Source organism: Contarinia nasturtii, unplaced genomic scaffold (assembly GCF_009176525.2).
Source record: "Contarinia nasturtii isolate CC-2019 unplaced genomic scaffold, AAFC_CNas_1.1 Cnas_scaffold_187, whole genome shotgun sequence".
Lineage (NCBI taxonomy): Eukaryota > Metazoa > Arthropoda > Insecta > Diptera > Cecidomyiidae > Contarinia > Contarinia nasturtii.
The window spans coordinates 3,384,949-3,405,527 of record NW_022197544.1 but is presented as its reverse complement, the minus strand read 5'-3'; the positions used below and the strand labels follow the sequence as shown (position 1 = coordinate 3,405,527).

Genomic DNA, 20,579 nt, shown 5'->3' with positions numbered 1-20,579 from the left:
ACTATTTTTTCAGGCAACATTGGCGCGAACAAAAAAAAAGAAAGAAAATAACATGAAATGGTGCACTACCGGAAAACTTATCCAGCAAGTCTGAATGAGTGAGATAGAAGGACTTCAAAATCGATTGAAAGTTCAAATGGAAAATTCTGTCGTTTTTTTATTGATTATAAAAAAATATTATATGTGCTATACGCAGCTAACTACAATCGAGTGAACTCATTCGACAATCTCGTCGGTGCACAATGAAAATACAAAACCAATTTGATTCGCTCTCTTTCTATTCGTGTATGGAATCGACCGTGTCGCCGATTGCAAAATGTGCAGCAATCCATTTTGGACGGGAATCTATTTTGAACCATAATTTTATGATGTGTGTATGTGCCATGACCGGAAATGTCACGATTATATTCACTAACTAAAGTGCACTTTGCACCTTCATACCATACCAAAGTAGAAAAAATCATATGTTATTCGGAGCTTGAAATTGAAACAGACGATTCACCTTGTTTTTATTTTCACTTCAATTCAGATAGCAAGAGATGAGTAATTTCTTTTATTGGCGATGACTCACTAAGACTCAATCAAATCCATTGTTGATCGATACAACCTTTTAGACGTCAAATTGATTTTTGAAGACAAAAATAAATCGCAACGAAATTTATTTGGCGTAGTTCAACAACAATTTGGCGATTATAAGTCTTCAATTGCAGACAACAACTTGACGACCCAATTGAAAATAGGATAAATTACAGTTCTTTGTCAATTTTTTTTATTTATTTTGAAGTCTAAACAAATGGCTCTTTGTAAAAATTTGCAAAAAATCTTCAAAATACTATAGAATTTGTTTTCAAGAAAAATCTTGGAAAAAGAAAACAAAACTCTTTTTATCCAGTCTAAGTGTATTTTATTCAAAAGTGCAAACAATTCGTTCGACGTCAAAGTGCGCCATCTCTGCCTCGGCAATGCAATTGATGCGAATGCAATCATTCAATACCGGTTGACAGGATTTTAGGTAATACGCTCTCGAGTTTGACATTTGATTCAATTGTAAATAACAACACACAAAGAGAATTTATCATCATCAACACAGACAACTGGTGTGTATACTATTGTTTAAAAGAAATATAGTCGAATTCCACTGACGACTAACTTAGTATTAAATATAAACAAAATAAAGTGGGCCGATATGTCACTGTACAAAGCCAGGTAAGTGAAGTTTCACTTGAATGGAATTTAATTCAAAAAAATATATATATACTGAATGATCTATTATCTTTTGACAGAATTAAAGAGTTTGATGAGTTGTTAAGTGAAAATGTGATTGATATTCGAAAGTTACGAAGATTATGTTTCAATGGTACGTGTGAAATGATGGCACAAATCGCTGTTAATTCGTTATGTGTGCAATGAACCCAACCGAATTAATGAATAATTTTGCTTTCTGTCTGCATGAATAATAAAGGAATTCCCGATTGTAATGGCTATCGAGCATTGTGTTGGAAAATTTTACTGGGATATTTGGGAACGAAGAAACAAGACTGGACAAATTTACTACAGAAAAAGCGACAACTATACAAACAATTTATCAGTATGTTTTCATAAAATTGGCTATGAATGATAAATGAACATGTTTATTTGTTTGTGTGCAGATGAAATGGCAATTCCACCGGGAGCTGATAATTCAATTACAACCGATCATCCATTGAGTGATGGTCCCGAATCGGCATGGAGTACATTTTTTAAAGACAACGAATTTCTACTTCAAATCGATAAGGATGTTCGACGCTTGTGTCCAGATATTTCATTTTTCCAACAGGTATTCGGTTTTTGCCAAAAATTCAATAAGCATCAAAATTGAATAATTCAAAGCATTTCGTTCATAAATTATATAATTGTTTGTTTTTATTTTTCACTGAATCAAAGGCAACTGAATTTCCATGCGAAGAGATTGTACGAAGCAATGGTATACGAAGACTACACACGCGAGTTACACCGTCAACTCTTAGCTCAGCCAATGTTGAGCGAAAGGGTTTGGGTTTAACAAAGGTAAAAACAGTCAAAATAATACTTCTTTTTATATAATTTTAAAAAAAAATTAATGCTTAACTAAATCCTTTGTAAATACTGTTTATATAACAAAAATAATATTTTTCCTTTTTCATGCAAATAACACAAAATGGTTTTAACAAAAAATAAAACAATCAGCAAGTGAGTTATCTAATGATAAATTCACTAGAAACATACTAGCAACAGAAACGTGATAACGCTTACAAAAAACAAATTGTCATTTCCTTTGTTTTCGTTTAGATAAATTTGATAAAAAAAAGTTCGCACGAAAGTTATGAAGCGATGGAAGAAGGTAGCGAGGCACACTGGGAAGTTGTTCAACGAATTTTGTTTTTATATGCAAAATTAAATCCAGGCTTAGGTTATGTGCAGGGTATGAACGAAATTATCGGGCCCATTTACTATGTACTAGCTTCAGATCCAAATATTGAAAATCGACGTGAGTGAATGATGCAATGGAAAACGTTACTGCAACTTATATTTGTATTTATTCCTTTTTAATATACAACAGAATTTGCCGAAGCAGACAGTTTCTTCTGTTTTACAGCATTAATGGGTGAAATACGGGATTTTTTTATAAAAACATTGGACGAATCAGAGAGTGGCATCAAAAAGAAAATGGCCCAACTGTCGGCAATGTTGAAAGAAAAAGATGCTGAAGTCTGGCATCGTCTCGAACAACAAAATCTTTATCCACAATATTACAGTTTCCGGTGGCTCACGTTAATATTGTCACAGGAATTTCCATTGCCCGATGTTGTTCGACTGTGGGACTCAATATTTTCCGATGAAAATCGATTTGATTTTTTAGTTCGTGTCTGCTGTGCAATGATCATGTAAGGACACAATGTCTTTTTTTAATCAACGGAAATTTGATCGATTTTATTTTCTTTGCAATAGTCTACTTCGAACGCAACTATTGGAAAGTGATTTTGCAACCAATGTCAAATTATTACAACACTTCCCCGAAACAGATATCAATGTGGTACTATCGAAAGCTGCCGTTCTTTAAAATTATACATACTAGAATTATACAACTTTTTTTTCACTTTTGGCCATAGTGATTTTGAATCCGGGCCAACATTTATGTATCGAAATTCCATTTACATTTGCATATTTTCTATAAATTGTAAAATATAAACTTTAAAACGTTGACTTTTTTCAACAACGATATTTTCGATGTGTCGCGTACATATGCTCGTATCGAAATCATTTTTATATTTAGAAGAAAAAAACAAATCTCCCAACAATTGTAAGCAATAAACAGAAAAAATATCAAAATAAAATCATTTTTAAAAGAATATACCCAAATTGTGACTTTTTAATATATTTTTTTTGACTTTTTATAAACTATTACAAAAATATTTGCAATGCTTTAGTTTCAGAATGTCAAAATTTGAAGGCGGTTTCTATCAGGTAATATAATTGATAATTAATCGTAAATAGTTAATTCTCATTCAGCATTCATTCTTAAATTCGAAAATGTTGTTAACTTTTTTTTGCTGAACAATTTTCAGTGAAAAAACTTTTTAGCCAAAGAAAATCTGGATGCGATACTTGAATTTTTTTAACTGGGAATGCGCCAAATCAAAGCATAAGTATATTCTTCTTATGGTAAATAAGGTACAACCACGCGCATTTTGTTTTGCTGGTCGCCTGTTTTTTTTCTATCACATTTGTGACAAAGTAAGTAAACCATTGTTTTAAAGTGATCACATCACACAACCCATTCCAGCGTCTCCAGATACGTAATGAGATGAGAATTCAATAAAATAAACAGATTTTTTAAATCCATATGATTTTTTTTTATTTTTGACATTCAACACTGAGATATCTAGTTAATTCGTGTGCCCTTCATACGTCCTCATAGGAAAAATATAAGGGGGAGTAATTGAAAAAAATCGTGAGGGGTAAGTAAAAAAGTGAAGTGAATTTGACGAAAAGTGTACTTTTTTCGTTTTTTTTTTGCTCTTCACTTTTTTGGCGAAAATCCTTAACAAATCAGAAGAATTTCTCGCGAAAAACCCTGGCAATTTCAAAGATTTTCTTCCATTTTTGAAGTTGTTGAGCAAAAAGAAAAAAAAAACGTCTTCACTTTTTTGGCCAAAATCCCTAGCAAATTGAAAGAATTCTTTGGGAATTTTCAAGGGGGCGGGTAATCGGACCCCTGAGGACGTATGGTGCCCTTTTAGAATTTTTCTTCAAAATTCTAGCACAAATTAGGTTAAGATCATAACAATAATTATTTGTCTTGTTGTTAACAAAATTTTAATGTAGAAAAACAATTGACAACACGAGAAAAAATTCAAAAGTTCGTATTTTTCTACCAAATACTTGAAAGAAGAAGTGGAACAAATCACGGTCCCACTGTTGCAAACTATTTATTCAAGTTTGATCGATGGAAATATTCTTTCGGAAATTAGCCAAAAAAATAAAATCAGTTCAAGTATCCAGATTGGTTTGAAATGTATTGGTGGCGCTGGTGACTATATTCTTTCAAAACAATGTGCAACCAAAAAACATGGATCATCAAAAAAAGACTTGCAATTTTATATCAATGCGTTTGCACATCAATTCAAATTTTGAAAATTGTTTCATTTTTTAGCAAGAAAATATGAAATATATTTTGGAAAATCAAATAAATTGATCCAATAAAATTTAATGTTAAAGTTGTTTTTTTTTTTTTTGCCGCAATCGATAACATTTTATTCAAAAAAGCATATAAGAATCTCTATTGTAAAAGGTCTGATATTCTCCAGCACTTAAAGCTGAACAAATGTCCATTTGAGTTCATAAAATTGACCAAAGAATTATATTTTTAGCCAATTCAATGTCATAAAAAGGATTAAAGATGACAAAATAGCATGATGTGTTATTTTTAAATGTCCAAACTTGTAAATAAATAATTGTGTATGTGTTGGAATCGCCACGAATACTATTTGATCGGTGAAAATGATATATAAAAGAAAATTTATGTCAAATACGTAAGCCATACATTTAATTTGAATTTGCAAACGCACGTCAGCATCAAGTGATCATCATCACTATATCTCTATCTGACTTTTCCGTCACACAAAATGACAAACACACACACACAAGTACCGTGTAGTTACAAAACCAAATCGAATATGATCTTCACATAATAGTGTGAATCGCGTATAGAATCGGAGAAAGAATTTTCACGCAAGCGTATACTTTTGTGTATGTGTACAAGGTTTTTTCACCATGTAGATATATGCGAGAGGATCTTGAAATAATGTGTGTTTTCGGCGATGTTGCGAAAATCATACGTATTATAAGCGGTTGTTGGCGATCGGTAAATGCGGTGTCCAATAGTGTCACTGTAAACTAGCGAAAAAAAAGATCCGTTCTCACGATCTCAGCTATTCCAATTCGTCACATCCAAAACAACAAAAGAATTAAAAATAAATGCGACAAGTGAAAGAGAAAATCGCACACATCACACGCCTTGTCTGACAAAATGACAGGATTCGAGTAGAGAGAAGAAGAGAAAAAATACAGAACGAGAAAAAAAGAGAGACCAGTTGATTTGTCGTGTTGGTTTCAGTACCGTGAATTCAAGCACTCCGTTTTTCAGTGTGCAAGGGTCAACATATCCGTTAATTGATCGACCTTTATTTTGAATAATCATTTCTTTGTTTGTTCTGGAATTCGTTGGTGTTCCTCCCAACACTCTTTTAAAAAAAGTACCAAAAATAAGTTCTTTATTCTCCATTCTCAAACGAGAAAATAATTTTTAAACAAACGATTTTTCATGTGACTGTGATTCCATATGGAGTATAAAAAAAACTCGCTGCAGTGCCGAAACATAAATATTAAATTGTGCCAAATAAAGTGATTTTGTTTGTCTCTGGGTATTGTTTCATATGACACAGAAAATGTCCCAGATTTGAGTGAGAAAAAAGAAAAAAAAAACACTTTTTTTTATGAAGAACAGGTGAAATGTATAAGTAAATACATAAAATTAACGTGTGTGATTTAAAACGAATTTAGAACGAAAGAAAAACAAATTAATTTAAAAAAAAAATGGATAACGGTGATCAAACAGAAACAACAGGTACAGCGCTTCATAAGTCTGTAAAATAAAAAAAAAAATGCACTAAAAATTTAACGAGTCAACAAGCTCAGCTCTCTTTTTGGAATGAAAATCGTGACGCTGAATCAACGTGCAAGCAATATCAAAGTTTATTTTGTTTTTTTCAAACAATCAAAAGTTTGATCAAAAATTTCGCTTTTTCTTGTTTTATGAGCGCGCTATTGTATAACAAACGCACCACCGCATTTAGCAAAGGAATTGTGTCTTCACATTGTGTTTTCTTTAGACAAATGATCAAACAATCAATTGACGATTCTGTTTAGGATCTCTTAAATAAAAACAATTGTTCCTAACAGCACCTAGAATCTATTTTATTGTGCGTATTGTCTAGATAAATGTGAGTGTGCATTCAAATTGTCTTTGTCTCATCACCTCTGTCGTCACACACACGCACTCACATCAATCGAAATATTAAAAAAAATTCCACTCTCCGACATCGAACCACTCCGCTCATCTTTCATCATTTCAAAACTGCTTTTTATTTAATTTTTTTAAAGACATTGGTTTGTTTGTGGTTTATGAATGAACCATAATAACTTTTAATCGATCAAACAACATTTTTTTTCTTCTTATATCCATTTCATGTGTAATCGATGTCCATCTTGAATAGCGAATCATACACAGATTAAATAACACCCATACAACTGCAGTTATGATGAACTTTGTCATGTGTTGCTAATTTTATATCATAGTTTCTCTTTCTCCCTCTTCCATTTTGCCCGTGGACGTCGCTCTTTTCTTGCTTCTATTTGATTCAAAGTCAGTTGATTAACACCCGACAGTATCAGTCACTACCGTCATCGTATTTAGTATATCATTTTATTTATAATACATTTTAACTTTATTCATGTTAGTAAAAATAAAACCATTTGCTCCTTCAATCTTCTCTCTCTCTCTCTCTCTCTCTCACATATGTCCATACATACTCAACGTTTACTTTGCATTTCCGACAACTGCAGCCATCATTAAAGCGCATCGCCCCTTACAAATGTATAAAATGCTGAGCTTTCTTGAGAGTTGTTGTTGTTGTGGTTGTTTCTTTTTTTTCTCATTTTAGTACCGTCTCCGTCGGTAAAATTGTTTTGTACTTTCATATTGGTGCAAATAAGATGTACTATATGTGTTCATTTTGCTGACCTAATATTTGCACGAAGCGCACACTGCACTCCCAAATTCAAATATTACTTACTTTAAAGAATGTAGGCGAGCACTTGTCCTCTTGAAAAATCTTTTTCGTTTTCTCTTAAAAACGAGCATTTTCTTTCAATTAGATTTTCGAGATGAACAAAGAAAAACCAGAGAAAATTACGTCAAAAGTCCCACCAAATAAACGTTATTGAAATTTCTCATGACGTATGTTTTTTTTTAAATGTTAACAACGAATAAGAATTTCAAACGGAATCTTGTAACCAATTTTTCATTTCCGTTTTTTTTTGGCGATTGGCATTCAAATCGATAATTTATATTGAATGTGTCGGCATAATTGTAAATGTTTTTCGTTTTCATCTTTATAAAATGAATAAAACCATTAGAAAAAACATTGTACGATTCAAATAACATTGGCGCTCAGTAGTAGTTAAGATAAATATTTATTGACTGGATTATTATTGTTAGTGGCAATGGATGAGATGACGATAGATGGAGAGCGAAAAATCGACAGAGAGAAAAAAGCGTACGCTCGAGCGCCAGAATAGTTGAAATGTAAAACACGAACAAGAACATGCCTGATAGAAAATCCAATGTACGATGTATTATGTATATAGGTATCTGTGTGTATTATTAATAGCTGAAAATAAAGAAGCATGATCACCACAGTATTGCATCAATATAATTGGCTAAAAATATCATTTCGGTTTTTCTAGAGCAAAATTGCCGTATAATACAAAGTAGATACACAAACACATACACAACACAAACTTTCTCTCTCTCTTTCTCACTCTTGTCCACTGGATCGATCGCTCTCTTTCTCTTTGTCATGCTTCTGACTGACGCATCATTTTGTTTGGCCAGATGAAAAGGCAAACCGCATAAATGTATAAATCCGAAACATAGAAATGAAAACTACGTTCAAATCCATGCGCACACAATGTTTATTAAGATAGGATAGGTTTTGATTGCTCATATTTTAATATACTCAACTGATTAATGAACGGAAATGCCAAACTTTTTCCATAATTTTCACTTGCTCACAATGTTTGTGCGTAAAATAAATGTTAAACTTGTAATAAAAATACGTTCGCTAAGCATGAAAATCCGAAATCAAATTTCAGTACACCTCAAATGAAATTACCACGATCTTGATCGTTCAAAATTTGTCATCTATCACTTAATTACTACATAAAAATTAACACAAAATCGTCCCATAAAATTCATAAATAAGTCTGATTTCATTAACATTGACTAAAAATGCGTGAATCACGCCTTTGCCTCCCAAGTGGAAAGCATTTTGCTTTTTTTTTTGTTTGATTTACAAAGCATTTCTATTTCGGTTTTGTTATTGAATCTGATGTTATAATTTGATTTTGTTTATACCATTTCACAATAGAAAATCAGGCATCAGCTGAACAAACGGAATCGAACGATACGAAAACAAGTGATACGATTCCTGTGACAACCGATGAAATAACAGAAGCAGCAACGGAAGCTGTTCATACAGCAACGACCGCAGCATTGAAAGTCGTAAATGAGAAACGTGATAATCAATTAATCACCTCCAATGTCAAAGTGCAAATTGATGCTGATATTTTTACAGCAAATCCCATAACCAATAATAATAGTGACACAATTGTTACGAAAGAAAGCACTGACCCTGAGCCAAATTGTAGTATCGATTTGGAAACGAGTCGGATAGAGGCTAAAAATAGTTCGTTGCCAGCAATAACCACAACAACAACAACAACCACAAATCAATCTAAACAACATTTGGATACGAAAAACGATGCTGTAACGAGCAATACGAATGTTGGATTGTCTAGTTTGGATGCGGCCCTAGACAATTTAAATGATCAAGTAACAAGTTTACTGGACGAAGCACAGGCTTCGAATATTAAAAGTGATTCACCCGATGCACCGCTCGATGAAGCATTGGCTATATTGAATAGTGAAGTATTGGGCTTGCTAAAAGAATCACGTAAAGTACAAGACGAATTAAAAAAAGCCAGCAACGAAACGGACAAAAAACTTGGCACAAATTCACGGTGCGGCTCAAGCCACGGCATTGATCAAAAGGACGGAAATCAATATTTTGATTATTCACTATATCGAGAACAAAGTCAAAGTCCACCACCACATCCATTGATTACGTATCGATGGGAGGATATTCGACGGGACAAGGAAAAGGTAAGTATTGAACGGCGTGTGTGTGTTTGTTTGTTTTATGTGTTCGTAGCTGTTAATTTGAATGCGCTTTTGTAAAAAATCGAAAATCATTTATCTTGAATACACACAGGGTGGTTATCCTTGGACTTATTTGCATCCACAGGACGTTGCTGAGCAATTGAAGAAGGCAGAAATCACCGAGAATAAATGTGAGAAACTATCAAATGCATCAGAAAGAGGTTCATCCGAAATAGTATCGGTGACACAACATTTGGATCAAGCGGCCGCTATTGCCCGTCAAATTGAACAACAAACATTAGAATTACCAACACCATTACTGTCCGATTCAAATGCACCACCAACTGATCTACTTTCATTCAATTTTGATAACATTGATACACAACGCGCTATCGATTCATATAGCGTTAAAAGTTCGGTAAAAAATTCATCGTCTGGCATTTTGGAGGTATTACAGGATCTTGAAGCCGAAGAAGAACGTGAAAATGAGCGAAAAAAATTAAAATCATCAACAACACAATCACAACAAGACTTATCAACATTCAAACCAAAAGAAGAATCAAAACGTTTTGCGTTGCGATCATTTTTAAAACGAAGCCATTCGGCACCAAAAAAAGTTCAAGTTGCCAAAACTCGAGCGGACGATTTGGATGAACGTGAAAAATCACCGCAACAGGTAAAGTGTTGTCATCCAATTGTTGAAAAATTAAAAACAATGGCCGACAAACAATTGCATAAAAAAGGCGCACCGAAAAAAACGAAAGTAACAACCATTAAAACGCTTCCATTGCCCGAAAAAAAGAAAATTGTGCTGACCGAACACACGCGAATCATTCGATTGAAAGATTCACCAAAGGCTGAACGAAAAAATGTTGCTGCATATTTGGAGAAACGTGACAGTGATGATATTGTGGAAATTCTTCACTTGGATGAATCGCCAAGCGAATCACGTAAACGGCGTGAGGAAAATCGAAAAGTCGAAGATGTAGAACGAGAACAAAATAAAGAAGAAGATAAACAACAGCAGCGGGAACCAGAAGCGCCAAAGGAAAAAGGTTTTGTGGTACCATCTAATTTAACTGGTTCAGATAACGAACCAACCGTTGAAGAATTGCTTGAAGAGGAATTTAAAAATGATCCACCACAAAAAGCACCTCGTAAAACCAAAGAGCATATTTATGAAGAAATCGAAACACCCGGTGCCATAACACAACTAAACGCTCAAAAACTTAAAAAACCGGGCAGCATTTTTGCAAGCGCAGTTTTACATTCGGTTTTGAATAAAGATGAATTCAAAGAAAATCTTCAAAAACAAAATGAATACGAAGACGCTGTAGATGAACGGATAAAACAATTCGCAAATTCGACTGAAACAAAATCAACAGTTGATGACAATAAACCAATACCGGACGAAGTTATTGAATTAAAAACGATCGAAGAAATTCTAACGATTGAAACACAAAAGCTCAATGAAGTAGAAGAAATAAAGGACAATGACTCAGCTCCTGTATCTGATATTCAAATTAAAATCGATGAAAGTGTTAATGTAGAAAAAGATGCAAATGTATCAGAAGATGCTGCATCGAAAGGGGACGGAAGAAAAGATGTGTTAGTGAAGGAAGAGAAAAAAGTAAAATTTTCACAGTCGACCGAAGAATACCAAGAGAAATTGGCAGCCGAAAAGGGTCCGGATAAAGAGGATGTTGAACTACCGGAGCACATCAAAGTATCCAAACGTTGGTCTGACTTGAGGTTTGTATAATCTTGTTGTATTTGTGTGTAATGTGTATATCATATGTTCCATTTTGTTCATCATTCAGCAAATTGTATGTTTATTTTTTCTAATTCGTTAAAATGTCGAAAAGTCAAGTTGGATTCGGTCGGATCGAAAATGGGGCAACACATTTTATTTTCATTTTAAGTAAGAAAAAAAACGTGTACACTGCACTTCGATAGAAAAAACAAGCATTGCAGACACATTCGTTTTAGTCTAATTACATAATGTCGACCATAGAAAATAGTTTGAAAGCCACTGATTCAACATAGTCGTGATTTATTATTGTAAATGCGTGTTTGAAGCATGTATGCACGCGTTGAACAGTGTGGCAAAACAGGGCAAGACGATGATAGAGGAAGATTCATATAGGAAAAAAAAAGTAAAAGTATGAAATGTTTCACAACTGTAGGAAGTTGTTACAACGATAAAAAAAGCCATTTGAGATACACAGTACAGACGTCAACGCGCATCCGAATAAAAATGAACGACACATGCCTTTTACCGGGAGATTGAGTGTGCGAGAGAGAAAAGCGAAGTCATGGCAAATGAAAGGAAAATGAAATTTTGGTGTTTTCTGCGTGTGTGCCAAAATGACATCGATGATTAAATAGAGAGTAAAAAAAAACGGAAAATTGTTTCGTTCATTTTCAGCGCGGTCTCCCGAGAGATAAAAATAAAATTGAAAATTGTATTTAATTTTCAAATGAGTTGACCATTTTCTCTCGTCTTGCTTCACAACTCTTTGACTCACTTGATCTGTGGATGTTTTGAAAGATGCTCACATTTCATGTTGAACCATTTGTGTTGGCAAATAAATACGACACATATAATGAGAGGCGCGGATAAAAAGAAGGCAAAAAATGCGATACCAAACTCAACGAGCAAACGAGAAGAACATTTAATTAAACAAAAGCTACTTTTTGCATTAAAAAAAGTGGTGTTTTTGTTCTGGTTTTGTTTCGTTGCGAGTGTGTGTCACACAAAAAATATGCCAATTTGTTCATAATTGTTCATCTAAACCATCGATAAAACTCATTCTATTTTTCTCTTATTTTTTTAAAGCATTTCAAAGTAGTTCCTCTTTATTATGTACACCCGTACTACATTCACTTGATTGTGTCGCGAAAAAAAAATTCACTAACATCTGCAATTTTCGCATTCGACAACCCAGAATACATGCAATAAAAAAAGTCGAGTGAGTGAAACGGGCGTAAATTCATTTGAGAAACTGATTATTTGTTGGTTTAATCTGCATTGAGATATGTGGCCCGATTGTATAGTACAGAGGGAGAGAGTCGAGTGATCGAGTTTGAGTAAATTTTACGTCGTTTTTGCCACTCTCAGCTAGCCTACATTTCGTTATTTTTATAAATTCTGCCAAAACAAAAAGGAACCCAAAAAGACAGGACAAAAAGAGACGAAATAACATCATAAGTGTGAGCGATGTGACGGCTATTCACATTCATGTTCACTGTGATTAGTCTCGATATTCGTTTCGAATAACTTGTTTCGCAAACTCTTCCACCAAACTCATTCGCTCATAGTCCCACCGAGTTCAAAATTGAACTGCATCCGAACATTGAATAAGTGCAGTAATCATTTGAGTTGCATTTGTTTTTTGCGTACGTCTTCAATTCCGCTATAACCAAGTACCAAATTTCAATATAGACTTGAGTAATTCCAGTTTGTTTTAAAACAAGTTAAAGAGTTTTTTTTCAGCGGGTTTCAATAAAATATCAGAATCCAGCAACGATAACGCAAAATGCAACAATTACGAAAATTTACAACGAACATTTCTAAAATACACGAACAAATTTTAGTTCTTTAATTGATAGAAAAACGCAACTTATTATATAACGAATTTTATGATTAGTATTTATCGAAAACATATATTTAGATATATTTTTGTGTGTGTGTGTGAGAAAGGAAAAAAATATTGAAGTTTTATGAATGAGTTGAAGGTATCAGTTTCAATATAAATTGGCTAATTTTAGACGATGTTTTTGTATGGAAACAAGGTCAAAGTGTGTGTGGAAAACAAGACGCGTTGAGCTTTGACGATTGTAAATTTTAATCGATACAAGAACAAAAAATCACACAAATTTAAACGTAAGTAACTCGAATAAAAAAAACGAGAAAGATGTCAGCACGATTACGATCATCGTCTGTGGGTTCGAGACCAAGACCAAGGCTACAACGGCCATCACGATCAGAGAGTGCCCAAGCGGTTGCATTAGATGTACGATGTGCTTGTCAATTCTATGAAACGAAATCTTTATTACCCGAACGAGTGAATCCAGTGGGCTACAATACGGCCGATGATTTTGAACCATGTGTTCATGTTAGAGCTCGATTCAAAGACCAACATGAATCGACCGCCATTGAACAAAATACACCGAACATGAACATGCCGATTGCATCAATAAATGTTCCAATCGCCAATGCATTGCCCAACCCGCCGCAAACAAATTATGACATACCACCGGAATTTGCTCCGGAAAATGTGGTCACCAATAATTTTGTCATCGATCAACAAGTCTTAGGCAATCGAAGTGTAAGTTATACAAATATGGGTGCAGTTCAACCACAAACACAACAATTTATTAAACAACGAGATCCATCGACGTCGTCATTATTGCGTAAGCGAATGAGTGAAGAGCGACAACCGTTTACAACATTAAACAAACGAATGTCACAGTCAAGTATAACGCAAAAAGATCCATCACAATCAACAATCCTACGGCGAAAAATGTTCAATCGATCGTCTGCATCATTTGATCGGGCCAGCAGTGAAATGGTGTCAAATGAACGTATTCAACAACCATTTCAATTCCAACAAACTCGAATTCCAAACGAACGTACCTTTTATCATGATTCTAATGAAATTATTCGTAATTCAAATATGGAAATAGCTGACACCCAGATCGAAGTTGCACCATCCAGAGATATTGCAGCTGCTGCTGTTACATCACCAAAAACGGAGATTGCATCGCCATTGAGCATGCAGTCCCAAGGAAATCGTCGATTCATATTGTCTTCAACCGAAAATCTGCCGCAAAAACCTGATTTATATGCAAAAAGATCGGTCGAAACGGAACCGGACAGTGGCATTGATTCAAATTTTGTTGAAGATATACCACGAAAAACCGACATTGAAAAACAATTTATGAAAAATGATCAACGTGTAGCGAATCAAAATGTATGCGATGAAGAAAAGGTACTAATGCTAACGAAATCACAGAATGTTGAACAAAAACCGTTGCCAAAACTCGTGGCCGTAAGTGTCGATGACGATACAAATGATGGCAAAACGTTTAAACCAAAACCGATACCAACACATCAAAGTTTACAATTGATGAAAGTTGAAGATGTCGAAACGGTGGAAATGCCAACGCAATCGTCGAAACTTCAAATTCAATACTTGGCCAAATTCGACAGTACCTTACGGTCACAAGAAGCTGAAACCAATGAATATAGCTATAGTAAAATTTTTGATAATTACAAAAGTGCACAAACCACACCATCACAATCGCGAAACGTTTCAACGCTAGATCTTCGAACAACTCACATCGCCTCGAATTATATACGACAACGGGATCCATCTTGTTCACCATTTTTACAAAATCGATATCGAACGCCGACACCAACGCAAAAACAAGCCGTGGAAATGGAATTGAAGAAAAATCATGATAAATTATTACCACCAGCTGGTGATTTACCCGAACGACGTGCAAGTGAAGTTGCTCCACCACAAATGAACCAACAAATTGAACCGCAATACATACGTCAAAAGGACATGCGAACATCGAATATACTAAACAGACGCCGTCGAAATTTGTCACAAACAAGCTTCGACCATGATTCAGGCATTTCAGATTTGGGCCAACCGCTGAAAGTGACAAAAACCATTGGTTTTGAAAATAATCTATCGCAAATTGATTCTGATCACATTTCTCCGCATGCGGCGAATACGAAAATTTCCAAAGGAGTTAGTTTTAATAAATCACTGCCAACCGATCGACTTGACTTTTCGAATACATCGACCAACCGACGACCATTTCGGTAAATTTAATAGTCGGTACCATTATTATAGCGTAGATTTAACTATATACATTCATAAAAAAGAGATTTGCCTTTTCATATCTTTTTTTTTTTCTAATTCATAGCGATCACGAATATGAGCCCATAGGTGAACCCATACCAAATACAAAACCAGAACAAAGCTTTGACCGGCCCGTTTTCACAATTACCGAACCCGAATCACCGACCACCGACGAAAATCCAAAACCCGATATTGTGCACGAAGAACGAATCAGTTATGATGGAAGCGAAAGTCCAATTCGATCGATTACACCATTCACTGATGTTTCACGTACCGAAGATATACACACTAGTCAAATTGATGATAGCGTTATCGAAGAGTTACCACTACGACGAGAGGATCGAAAAAAGAAATCGTTTATGACAAATGCCGGCGAAACGACTAAAAACTTACAAAATAAAATTTCATCGCAAGCATCGAACTTACGAACGAAATTCAAACGCAGTTTAAAATCAAGCAATGGAAGTGGCTCACAAAAAACGAGTGGCTCAAACTTGAAATCAAGTTTGAAATCCAGTCCGAAAACATCACAAACAAGCCCAAAAGAACGAAAAAGATTCAAACGCATCGATTTTGCTAATAAAATTAAATCAATTCACATGCCAAAAATGTCAAAACCCGAACTACCTAAATTCAAAATGCCCGAAAAATTCAAGTTATCATCACGAAATGACACACAGCCGGACATGTCGGCTGATGAGCCAACCACAATGACCGTTGATGAAACATGTGGCCCATCAGAAGATGCACCAACTGTTGTTAGTGTAACAACGGAAGAAATTTTTGAATCGAAAACGGTCGGTTCAAAAAAACGCTTCGAATTTGGCTCATATCCAAAAATATTCAATCGTTTCAAACAACCACAACAGCAGCAATCAACTGCCGATGATCATGATGTAACTGATTTTGTGAGCGAAAGTACAGCCACCGAACGTGATACGGCCACACAACCATCGTCGTCATCGTTTTCAACACATTTTGCCACCGTACCGCGTACAGCATCCAAAATAAAAAATTCAATCATATCAAAGTGGAATAAATCGTCATTTTCGAAAAGTAGTGATCGCGGTGATGACAGTGAAAGTATACCGCAAGGATCGATTCCACATCATGATGAATCGCACGAGGATTCGGTTGAGCGTCGCATTCGTTTGGCATCAAAAATATCAATGGAAGATGAAGAAGAACCGTTGGGAATTTTACAAACCAAAGAGCAAATTCAATTGGCCAGCTATGATGAAGAAAATCGAGCCATTCATCAAATATCACGGGCTCGTGAGCAAGAGTTTAAGGCCAGAAAACCGCCATTAGTTCATCAAGATTCGGATTTGATATCGGACGAAAGTAATCGTGATATTGATTGGGAAGAATGTGAACGAATGCGTAATAAAATAATGGGCATCAAACAACATGCACCGACCTTTGAATTTGAAGCAGATGAACCGAAACGAGATGCACACGGCCGACGGATACGAACCGATTCAAATTTTTCTACCGAAGAAACACAATCGTCGGGCAGTTCGGGTGATCGTCGACGAACTGGTGTCATTGAAGACATTGACGATGATGAATTTTTCTTGCGACAACGTGGCGTTTCACAAGATAATGCCGAAATTAGCAAATACATAAGCTCAGCAATTCGTGAAGGTCATGCTAGTTATTCGTATGATAACAATGCTGACGATTTTACCGATGAATATCATCATTTCACAGAACAACCAAGCAAACCATTGCGTCGTCGACACGATGGTTATAATCGAAATTTTGAATCATACGATGATTATCGCCATGATAATCTTTCCGATCATGAAATTCCAGTCGCAACACAATATTTTCCACGACATGATGATGAAAATCTATCGTTTTATGACAATGAATTTGTTGATGATTTAGATCATCCGAACATTTTGAGCCGCGATGAACACTTTGATTCGGACATTGATAATGATCGCGAATTTCGTCCAAGCGATGCTAAACCGCAAGTACCAAAAAGGCGTCGTAAGGGACGCATACCACCAAAACAGGATTCAATTGAAACTAACGAAGAGGTTTGTTAAATAAATTGATTTAATTTTTATGGATAAATTAAAAAAAAACCGTATCTTTTCATTTGTTATTGAAAACTCAGGTTTTAGTATATCGAAGTGAGCCCTCGTTCACTGTACCAATTGATGAACAGGCAGATGCTAGTTTTATTGTCAAACCAAGACGTAAAAATCGATCAATTTCTTCGAAATCTGATCCGGCACCCGAAAACCAAGAGGTCCAATTTGATGGAGAAACGGAAATCCTTGAAAAATATTCACCGAACAATAGTCGATATACCATCGATATTAAAGAGACAAATGGGTAACATTTTATAGTTGACTTTAGATTTATTGAAATGTGATGTGTAATTCGTTGTTTTTCATTTGATTTTGAAATAAGCTATGCAACGGTAAAGAAAGAGCCACCAGCTCGACCACCAGCGCCAACTCGCCGTAAACGTTCAACCAAATCACTTGGCGACACATTGCAAGCGGACAGCTCAAGAGCTATGTTTAAAGATTCACCATTTCCAGAACGGCAAAAACGTAGCTTTAACATTTCGGCACCAGCCCGACCACCACGGAGAGGTTCAAGCTCAAGTTTGATTGATCAGCACAAGTATGATTCTTCTTATTTTTTTTCAAAAGGAAAAATCTCCTTCAAAAAACATTAAATGATTTTCCGTATGATTTCAGACCACCATCAATTGCTCCATCCGATGGTACACAATATGAAGAAATTGACGACGAATTAAACGATGAAGATAACGAATTTTATCCGCCTAAAATACAAAATCGTCCATTACCGCCACCGCCACGACCACCGCGCGACAAAAGACAGCGCCGAAAATCGAATATCGATCGAAAATTCGACGACAATGACGATGACGCCGAGCAAGTAGCAGTTGTGGGATCATTTGACGATTCTGAATTTTCAACACGAGAATTTGTTGGTGCCGAAATGGCAACCCAAACCTCACTGGACATTGATGATTTGTATTTGAATGAAGATGTGCCACTTGATCACGAAACAGCCGAACAATATTCACGTACGGTTGAAGAGATTTTACGAAGCAGTGATACCCAACAGCAGCAACCGCACGATCACAGCACACGAACAAGTGATGACAACTTATCGAAAGGAATACAAAAATTTCGTGAATCAAATCAACGTTCATATTCAGAACGTTCACGTGCATCGACCGAACGTCAATCAAGTCGACCAATCACACCATCGGCATTGATAATTGAACAGCGTATTACACGTTCACCCGTTCAAATGGATGCGACATTAATAATGCATCCAATTGACCAAGATTCATCGCCGCCAAAAAAGATCGATTATCGAACCGATTCAGCCGAAAGTGAATATGTTCCATATGCTGATGATGTTGATGACACACACTTAGACACAGAGGACGAACGTATTATAAATGCGGCAATTCAACGATATCAAATGTTGGGTAATGAAATCGACAGTTCATTGGCGCGTGAATCAACGCCAAAAGCAATCGATGAAAATAAACAACAAGATATTGTCGAGAAATCAACCATTGAAGTGCCACAGCCACCACCACGACGAAAATCTTCAGCAAATGCGTCACAAATAACGGAAACAATTACTGTACCATTGGCTGAAGCTGAAACATTATCGATTGCATCGACACATGATTTGAATCAATTCACACCCGAACCTGTTAATGATTTATCTAGTGAAAGTGCGGAACCGACACATGCTCAAGTTGATTCATTGACTGTGGTGAATATTCAATCGGATGACACAACGACGGTACCAATCGCAAAATCCGAAACCAAACCAATTGTTAATAGTTTACAAATCACACCGGAAGTTATGCAAGAGATTATTGAACGTGTACGTGAAACGTTACCTATTCAGTCGTCTGCATCACAATCAGAGCCGCAGACGGCATCACAAACAACACCACCGCCATCACCTCAAGAAAGCGAACCAAAAGTCACACCAACGGAAACCGAAACCAACGAGAAGGTAACCGACGAAAAGAAAGAAAAAAGTGACAATACACCAAAGCGACCACAAACACCGACTGAATACACACCAACAACCGAAATTCCAGCATCATTCTATCAACTACGAACCGGTATTTCTGAAGATGAATCATCGTTACCACCGTCCGCCATTCCGGCAAAACATCGATCACGTAAGCACACGCGTCGCGCCGAATCGTCATCAGACGAAGAGTGCAGCCGACGGCATCATCATTCGCATCATGGTGGCGGTGCTGTTGCTCGTACCAACGGTCAAGATCTTACGATTGCTGATCTAAGCGGTCAACTGATTCGGGCTTGTGGTCGTGCACTTAGCTCATCACTTAATACAGCTGGTCATTCATTGGTCGATTTTCTGCGAGGTTTAACCAAAAATCAAGATGATCAACAAAAAGACCTTAGTTTAGTTTTGGTAATTTTAATCATTATTGTGGCCAGTCTCATGATGCTCGGCATAAGTGGAGATCGTTCGGTGCACCATCATCATTGGGACTATTTTAATCCACCGGATAACTTAGGCAGACGCTAAATACAATCATCCCTTTTCTTTTCGATTATCAAATCGATTTCAGTGCTGATAAATTATTGCGACGACCCAATCGACATTTAATATTCACCAAAAAAACGAGAACAAATTGCAAGAATTATCCCAAACATATACAAAAAAAAACACACGTACACATACAATTAGCGAATAGAACATAGAGATTAAAATAATTTTCATTCATTATATTCACATGTGCTCGCACACACACAAACATTGTAGATGATTATGATCTAATTCAAAATAACGTTCATATTACACGCACATTGAATTCAATTTTCCTCTATCTCACCGTACCACACAACGCTCATCGGTTCATCGAAAAACAAAAATGTTGCATTTTTTTGTTCAAAACGATTTGAAGTCTTTTGGCAATAACTCCATTCACAATTTCACACATTTTCTTTCTTTCTCATAAACGAACTACCATTTTTGATGATATTTTTTTTTTTTGGTTTGGTTTTTGATAATCGAAAAATAATTTACAATAAAAAAATATAAAGGAAATTTAATGCACTCTGTTCTCTTCTTATTTCAAATTCAATAAAAATAAATATGAAAAATAACAACAAATTTTTGCT

The 20,579-nt window shown here is 35.5% G+C and overlaps 2 protein-coding genes across 5 annotated transcripts; both read left to right on the top strand.

Annotated features, from left to right (window-relative positions):
- The first annotated feature begins 1,066 nt into the window (after positions 1-1,066).
- LOC116352472 (TBC1 domain family member 13) lies at positions 1,067-3,346 on the top strand. Of its 2 annotated transcripts, XM_031785101.1 has the most exons (9): positions 1,067-1,206; positions 1,284-1,357; positions 1,463-1,588; positions 1,650-1,816; positions 1,924-2,046; positions 2,206-2,208; positions 2,308-2,506; positions 2,579-2,903; positions 2,968-3,346. In XM_031785101.1, the coding sequence occupies exons 1-9, from the start codon at positions 1,187-1,189 to the stop codon at positions 3,077-3,079; spliced, it is 1,149 nt and encodes a 382-aa protein (XP_031640961.1). In that variant the 5' UTR covers positions 1,067-1,186; the 3' UTR covers positions 3,080-3,346. The 2 variants fall into 2 exon arrangements, with proteins under 2 accessions (XP_031640961.1, XP_031640962.1); XM_031785102.1 differs by lacking the exon at positions 2,206-2,208.
- A 2,140-nt stretch (positions 3,347-5,486) lies between these two features.
- Positions 5,487-20,461, top strand: LOC116351986. Of its 3 annotated transcripts, none has more exons than XM_031784147.1 (7): positions 5,487-6,145; positions 8,730-9,523; positions 9,666-11,272; positions 15,464-17,447; positions 17,528-17,748; positions 17,827-18,045; positions 18,123-20,461. In XM_031784147.1, exons 1-7 carry the CDS (start codon positions 6,115-6,117, stop codon positions 19,981-19,983), a joined length of 6,717 nt encoding a protein of 2,238 aa, XP_031640007.1. In that variant the 5' UTR covers positions 5,487-6,114; the 3' UTR covers positions 19,984-20,461. The 3 variants fall into 3 exon arrangements, with proteins under 3 accessions (XP_031640007.1, XP_031640006.1, XP_031640008.1); XM_031784146.1 differs by having other exon boundaries at positions 9,633-11,272; XM_031784148.1 differs by lacking the exons at positions 5,487-6,145; positions 8,730-9,523; positions 9,666-11,272 and adding an exon at positions 12,784-15,359.
- Positions 20,462-20,579: the final 118 nt, after the last annotated feature.

What these genes read in the sequence shown, in the direction of transcription:
- LOC116351986 (XM_031784146.1), top strand. Translation starts at nt 6,115, where the DNA reads ATGGATAACGGTGATCAAACAGAAACAACAG. An exon ending in CAATTGAAACTAACGAAGAG is followed by an intron (nt 17,448 to 17,527) that starts GTTTGTTAAATA and finishes TTGAAAACTCAG; the next exon opens with GTTTTAGTATATCGAAGTGA. An exon ending in AGTTTGATTGATCAGCACAA is followed by an intron (nt 18,046 to 18,122) that starts GTATGATTCTTC and finishes GTATGATTTCAG; the next exon opens with ACCACCATCAATTGCTCCAT.
- LOC116352472 (XM_031785101.1), top strand. Translation starts at nt 1,187, where the DNA reads ATGTCACTGTACAAAGCCAG. An exon ending in ATGTCACTGTACAAAGCCAG is followed by an intron (nt 1,207 to 1,283) that starts GTAAGTGAAGTT and finishes ATCTTTTGACAG; the next exon opens with AATTAAAGAGTTTGATGAGT. An exon ending in ATATTTCATTTTTCCAACAG is followed by an intron (nt 1,817 to 1,923) that starts GTATTCGGTTTT and finishes ACTGAATCAAAG; the next exon opens with GCAACTGAATTTCCATGCGA.